The sequence below is a fragment of the Tachypleus tridentatus genome, chromosome 8 (genome assembly GCF_004210375.1).
Source record: "Tachypleus tridentatus isolate NWPU-2018 chromosome 8, ASM421037v1, whole genome shotgun sequence".
Lineage (NCBI taxonomy): Eukaryota > Metazoa > Arthropoda > Merostomata > Xiphosura > Limulidae > Tachypleus > Tachypleus tridentatus.
In genome coordinates this window covers 63,851,262-63,859,306 of record NC_134832.1, presented here as the reverse complement: position 1 = coordinate 63,859,306, position 8,045 = coordinate 63,851,262, and the positions used below count along the sequence as shown (strand labels likewise).

Genomic DNA, 8,045 nt, shown 5'->3' with positions numbered 1-8,045 from the left:
AAATTATACACATACGTTGCCCGTTTTTAATACGGCAAGAAAATTACAAATAAAGTCCGTAATTGATCAACACTATAAGATTTTGCTGGATTTGCCCAATTATCTTTTCGTTTTCGAAACGAATGAAACAAATAAAGGACTTTCTAACTTAAAGAACGTATGCAACAACTTACTAAAAAAAATAAATAAAGCCTGTTTAATAGTTCTTTCCTACATGTTGTAAGAAAGAAAATATCGATAGCTTTCCTTATAAAAATTCTTGCAACTTTTAAAAAAATTGTCTCAAATTTCACACCCCATACATTAGGATTATTCAATTACAAATATTTTCTAGATAATGCACTCTTATTCTTTTTCTATCTCGTCGCAACCTAACTTACAGCTAAATTTAGTCGACGTTAGCTCTTCATCACTACACAGAAGTGGCTTATTTAAACTGCGTGGCTTTAATCGATTGGTCATATAAGCACACGTTTGCGCATCTTTCTTGTGCTCACTATACTAAAGGATGACGGGAGGTGAGGCTTCGATCTTGGGCAACCGCTAACTCCTACATCTCTGCCATTCAGTGTGACGTGAGCGACAAGAAGAGAATGAACTCAGACTAATGACACTTGGGTTGCTAGAGAACATTAGAATTTAGAGTTATGCGAAACGTCCGAGTGTTTTCACTCTGGGTCCTCGCTTTTCTGGGGCTTTTCGGCAACAGTATGATGTTGGTTTGGCTTTGGGCGCATAGAAAACGAAGAATTCGAATTGTCCGCTTGTTTGTAAATCTGGCGATAGCTGACGTCTTGGTGACTCTGTGTGGAACACTTCCTCTTCTGTGTATAGAGTACCTTGGCACTGAATGGCGCGCAGGAGAAGTACTCTGCAAGATTTTTTATTTTCTTCTGGGCTTCAGTACTTGCGCTAGCAACTACATGATGGTTCCCATTGCATTTGATAGATGTAGAGCGGTGAAACGACCTCTTGCGCTTCGAATCAAGGTACATATTGTTAACCTATTCATCAACTGACATAAAACACACGTGTATATCATTAAGTACCCAATATTTTACACGTAAGTGTCAAACATTTAGCAACGTTGAAGTTTAAAGAAGTAAAGTTAAATTAATTTATGATTCTTATATAGGATACTTATGTTATAAGAAAATGTATTAAGTTTGGATAAAAGGATGATCTACTGAAAGGATTTTACAATTTCAGGATCAAAATATCTTCAGAGATCTGCGTATATTCCACAAACTTTATAAGTTTTGTTATTGACATATATTCATGTTTTTTACAATTTAAGTAAGGTTTTAGTGTATTTTTATCAATATTTAGTCCTAACAATCTTTTTTTACCGTTATAAGTACAGAAAAGCTTAAGTTTATTACCAGAATAAAAAAGAAAGAAACATCATAAAAATAGTCATCAGACGGCTTAAAACTTCAAGAAAGTTTGGATGGCGATGAAATAACGTTAAGTGATGACTAAACTAAAAAACAATACAAGCAGATAACTTTTATAAAAACTAGTTAGTTTGTAGTTAAACTCAAAGCCACAAGATGGGCTATCTGTGCTGTGCCCACGACAGGTATCGAAACGTAGTTTCTAGCATTATAGGTCTGCAGATTTTCTGCTGTGCTACTGGGGACACACAGGAAATCATAAATAAAAATAGAATTATATTTTATAAAACATTTTTCAAATTGAATGTTATTTAAAACCCAATCTCGGTCTGTTTGGTTTGTTGTGAATTTCGCGCAAAGCTACACGAGGGCTATTTGTGCTAGTCGTCCCTAATTTAGTAGTGTAAGATTAGAGGGAAGGCAACTAGTCATCACCACCCACCGTCGACTCTTGGGCTACTCTTTTACCAACGAATATAACGTCCCACGGGGTGAAAGGTCGAGCATGTTTTGGTGTGACGAGGATTCGAACCCGTGACCCTCGGATTACGAGTCGAGTGTCTTAACCACCTGGCCATGTTTGGTTGTATATAACACTTATTTGCATAAGTGCCTGCAATTTTTTCTAAGCTGGTGAATGATTCTGCAGTGATGGAAAAAATCAGTAATTAATATTAATTGAAAAATGTTTCTTTCCTACACTTTAAAGAGATAGACACATCTAGTATGTAATATTTGGAACTTCATTATATTTTCCTACCACGGTTCCCTTTCCCTCCTCAACAGTAAACAAACGTAAATGAAATCCTGTAACTAGCAATCGAGTCAATATTATAGTTCTTATGTTCACCACTCTCGGTGGCAGAGATCTTTATCTATTATTATGTTATCATGTAAGTTTTAAAAAACGATTTATATTTTCTCAAGACTTAAAAACGTAATAATCACCTATTTTAATATTAGCATACTACGATATTTTGGGATATCATGGGATCTATTGGTCCGTCTCGGCTGTCCCATCCTCTAAATTAAGCTAAAACTATTAATGAATATTTTTTTTAATCTTAGAGCCATCTCTTTCTGTTCAGATACTTATCAAGTTTTCTCTTAAATTAAATTAAAATTACTGCTACCACTACATTCAAAGGCAGCCCATTCGAAAGGTTAACCACTCAGTTATACACAGAAAAGAAAAGAAAAGAAACATGTTGTAATGTATCGTTTATTAAAGTCTATACTCACGCTCAGTAATTACATATAGTTGAAGACTATATAGTCTATTTAACCCTTGAATGTTTCGTACCAGAATGGATTTTATTACGTTTTGGTTTGTTCAAAATGCTCAACAAATGTTTATTCTCTCACTGTTTCTTCTTTGAACTTGTTCACGTGTTATATTTTAATTTACTTACCAAGAAAAGTAGGTGTCTTAAAGCATTAACCTTTCGAAATTAGCTTTTAAAGCTATACAGGTTCATAAATTTTTAAGAGGAAACAATTAGTTACCTCTCATATGGAAATAAGACATGTCTTTTTTTTTTAGCTCTTGAAAAATATCATTATATCTGAAAACAAGAAACATTTATTATTTAACCGTAAGCCTGAACAGTTCGAGTAACACATAGCTGATTAAGAGCAAATTTACAAAGAAACCAATTATCGTTCTGCACGAAACAGCCTAGAACACTCGAGATAGTGCAGTGTTTTCTAATAATATAGAAGAAACATGTGGCACCTTTGTGTAAATTACGTTCGTACTTTAATGAAACAGAATGTTTGTTCTTGTGTTTATGTTCCGAAGTTGCACTCACTCACTTTGGCGGGATTTGGGACCTGAAGAGGAACTGGTAAAAAACAAGCGCATTTAAATAAACTTTCCACTTTATGATTTTTTTCATCTACAAAACAATAACAGGCTAGTTTTCTGAGTGTTTTACACACAACCTGACATTTATTTACTTCCCATTATTATTTTAATCCGCCACTTTTCGCTTACTTTGCTTATTATTAAACACTGAAATATCTGTACTGTTGCTACGGCTGATATCTAAACCCGATTTTTAATATTATAAGTCCTCAGACTTACCGCTGAAACGCTCAAGAACTAGCCCCCGCTAGTACAGCGGTATGTCTCCGGATTTACAACGCTAAAATGAGGGGTTCGATTCCCCTCGGTGGGCTCAGCAGATAGCCCGATGTGGCTTTGCTATAAGAAAAACACACACACGCTAAAAGACTAACATCATAACTACAGTCAGTTATCGTTTTTTTTAACATTATTGAAACAAAAGTAGAATTATTAAGAATAGTTAATTTTGGTTTTAATATAGTATATTAGTTCGATTCTGTTTTGTTAAGCACCGAGTTACACAATGGGCGATTTGTATTCTGCTCACCACAAATATTAGAACCCACTTTAGCGTCTTAAGCCTGCAGAGTCACTGCTGAGACCCTAGGTAGGAAAACAAATTAGAACAAGATGTGAAGAACTTTTTTACTATTCCAAGATCAAAACCTTTTGTATTTATTAATTAAACAACACATGTGACGAGCACATTTAACATTCTGACTGATTTCTATGAATTTTTAATTTTTGTAAGAAATTAAAAAAACAGTAACGTGAAAAGTGAAAAAGTTGAACACTTATTCATCTACGTTTTAAGAATAATAACCCTTGTTGTGACATAAGGTTTTCATCTTGAAATTTTTATGTTAAAAACTTTTATAAAGTAACGTAGATGCAACCTCAAAGGGTACTCCGGTGGCTCAGTGATATGCCTGCGGACTCACAATGCTAAAAACCGGGTTTCGATACCCGGGCAGAGCACAGAAAGGCCACTGTGTAGCTTTGTGCTTAATTAAAAATACAACGAATATTTTATAAATTCTTCTTGTACAAAATTATGAACACATAAGTTTTTGTTGGTTTTAAGGATATTCTAGTTGTAATAAAATCTTATCTTTATTCGTGAAACATTGAGAGCATCTGTTAAAACAGTTATGTTCATTAAAATTCCTTTTTGATCTTTCATATCGATATGTTCGCTGTTATGACTACAGTCAGTTGACGTTTGACCTCTAAAATTATCTGGCTGTTCTTCGTTATACTAAATCTGTAGACATACACCTCAGTAGCAGCATAGATTAGGGTTACCTTATTGAAGACATATTTAAAAGTTTGGGAAGGGTATGCAAGTTAGAGAAAGCAGAAATAAGTTCACGGCCAACAACGTCGTGTATAAAATCTCATAACCTTTTGAAGTATGCTTGTTTTGACATTCATAAAACAATTTGTATAAATGAAGCCAGCCAGCTTTCCACAAAACATTTCATATATACATATATGGAACTAATTTAATAAATCAAAGAAAGGTATGAACTCTGATAATTTCTCATATAAAACATTAATGTTGTATTTTTTATTATTTACAAAAAACAACGTAAAATTAAAATATGTTAAAATAATGTTTTATAAGAATTTTTGTGAAACTTCCTAAACCAACGTGAAACATAAAAAGTAATGATCATGATATGGTCGGGTTGAAAAATTATAATAGAAGACAATTTAAAATACAGGGTGGCCCGTAAGTCCCTACCCATCCATATATATTATTGTATCCAGGGTGTCACCAGTATTCTTACGCTCATGTACCCACGTACTTGTCACAATACGCTCTTCAAGTGTAAATGGGCTTACATCGGCCATATTTCTCTGAAAAAAAGAAACAAATTTATAATACTTGCGTAATTGAATACAACATAACAACATATGGATGGGTAGAGACTTACGGGCCACCCTATATAACCAGGTTTTATATTTCTAATCTTTAAAAAAATTCCGTGTGTTTGTTTTTCTTATAGCAAAGCCACATCGGGCTACCTGCTCTGTCCACAGAGGGGAATCGAACCCCTCATTTAAGCATTGTAAATCCGAAAACTTAACACTGTTCCAATTTCCGTGTAAAACTTACTCTGTCCATTTCATATTTCCTCTGCTAATATTTATTAATCCTTATAAAATATCAGTTAAAAGTGCTTAAATGGGATTAACTGTCCCCTAGCGTCACAGAGCGAGTCTGCGGAATTCTTATTCTAAAAATCAGGTTTCGATATATGTGATAAGCATATATAGTTCATTGTGTAGCTTTGTGCTTAAGTTCAAACAACAAATAAGATTAGCTACTTATTCTTTGGTATGGAAATTCAGTCAGTTGGTCTTAGTCATCGTGTTATCAATCATTGCAAAAAGATACCTACCCTTCTTAGATCACGATTCATGTATAATTTATGTATCCACTTTCTCAACAAGCCACCATGTTATCGTTTTGAGCTTCAAGTGATTCGGTAAAATCTGAAATAAAATATAATTAAAACAAGAGAGAATTATCAGTAGCCGTGGCACGTAAAATTCTTTTAGGTTGGATTAGGGTAGATTAATGTATTAGCCTTCTTTCATTCTACCAGCCTACCCTCAAATGAAATTGTTTTAGGCATGATTACAGTGAATTAATCTATGAAACCTTGGGTGTAGCCTAAAACTTTAATTAGATCTCAAATCGGTCAAGACGTGTCGGAGCTATGAGCAAAAAGTTTATATTTGAAAAACAAATTGAAGGGCGTGGGTTCGAATCCCCGTCGCACCAAACATGCCTGCCCTATCAGCCGTGGGGGCGTTATAATGATACGATCAATCCCACCATTCATTGGTAAAAAAGTAGCCGAAAAGTTGGCGGTGGTTGGTGATGACTAGCTGCCTTCCCTCTACTCTTACATTGCTAAATTATGGATGGTTTGCGCAGACAGCACTCGTGTAGCTTTGCGCAAAATTCAAAAACAAACTTTCAGTGTTGTATATAGTATTTTAAAACCAGTAATCTGTGAGCCTTATTGACAACTGGCCACACATAGAAATAATGCAAATTATTTAATTTAATTTAAAAGATTTAATGCTTGATTAAGCTCAATAAAAGTGTCTAGATCTACAGTATCAAGAAGGCTCGACAAGAATGGAACATCTAGTTGTGCAGCAGTTAAAATATCTTTACTTCGATCTCCAAATATTTTAAATACTGCATTTGTTAAAAAGTACAAAATAATGTAGTCATTATTTTCTGTAGGAAAAAAATGCTCACATAGATTAATTTGCTCTGATCATGCTTTAAAAATTATAGAAAATGCGACTAATTTGTGTGTGTTTGTTTTATTATAACAAAACCACATCGGGCTATCTGCTGTGTCCACTAAGAAGAATAGAACCCCTGATTTTAGCATTGTAAATCCGAAGATTTATCGCTGTTTCAGCGGCGAAACGCGCAGTTGTTGAATATTCCCTTTTGTTTCTATAAACACAATGGCTCAAGTCATAATACATTTTGTTTAGTTACTAATGTAAATAATATAATAAAGCGTTTATATTTGTAATTATACTTTTTCAAGATACACAATATCTAAAATAAAAATTTATTTTCTTTAGTCAACTGTTACCCTGGAATTACAAGTTGATTAATCTGTATTTATTTAATAATACTTTAATAAGTATTCTACTGTGATTAAAGTATTGTTAAATAGGCACAAGAGCATTCACTTTGTGTGTTTTTTAAATACAAAGCTTGTATTACAATTATATTATCTGTGAAATACATTATGTTACAAGTAATTGTACTGTCTATATATCTTATTCTCTTGCAAAATCTTACACTATAAGCATCAAATAAACTTATTTCTTATCGTTAGAGAAATTGTATATTAATTAGTTCTCATTAAAAAAAGATGAGATGTGTATACTGATTAGTGCTAGTGTCCAAACATGAGATAAGAACATTTACATTAGATCAAGCTTTAATTCGCTTATCTTAAATCCTCGGTTGGCCTTGTACCAGATAAGAGCATTTTTTAAAGTAATCCTGTGAATATTTCGAATGGAAAATGTGTGTTATTTACAGCAAATTACTTGAAGGAAAGAAGCAATCGTTATCAGTAAAAAAAAAAGGCCTTGAGCATTTTCTGTAAACAGTTATCTCTCAGAATAATATAGTTAATTAAAAGCCAGATTTTACCAAGCTTCTAATTTCTGTGGTACATGAATATTGACTCTTACTAGTGTCACAGTAATATGTCTGCGGGCTCACACTGCTAGAAACCGATTTTCAATACCCTTGGTAGGCAGTTCAGAGATAGCCCACTGTGTAGCTTTGTGCTTAATTCCAAATAAACAAACATGAATATTGCTTGAAAAAGAAAGAGTTCAATATTTATTACTAATAATAATATTAACATTTGCCCGGGCACGTTGTTAGGGTGCCTTACTTGCATTTTGAGGGTCACATGCTCGAATCCCCGTCTACCAAACATGCTCTCTATTTTACGCGTGGGAGCGTTATAAGGTCACGATTAAAATCCCACTATTCCTAAAAGTTATCGGTTGTTGGTGATGACTAGCTGCCTAGTATTTCTCTGCTAAATTAAGGATGGCTAGTGGAAATAGATATGAAGTTAATCTCTATTTTTCGTTTTTTTTTTAACTGTGAAAATTCAGTCAATTAGCTTCCGCATGTTGTGTTATTAAGAATTTTTAAGGCGATACCTATACCTCTTACCTGACGAATCATAGCATAAATTAACATTGAATTAATATATTTACCATTCTGT

At 33.6% G+C, this 8,045-nt stretch overlaps 1 protein-coding gene across 1 annotated transcript in view; it reads left to right on the top strand.

Annotated features, from left to right (window-relative positions):
• Window positions 1-573: 573 nt before the first annotated feature.
• Window positions 574-8,045, top strand: part of LOC143224162 (mesotocin receptor-like) — a 28,564-nt gene continuing 21,092 nt past the window's right edge. The window contains exon 1 of the mRNA XM_076452602.1: window positions 574-989. Within this exon, the coding sequence (XP_076308717.1) occupies window positions 648-989 (342 nt within the window). The 5' untranslated portion in view covers window positions 574-647. The remainder of the gene's footprint in view (window positions 990-8,045) is intronic.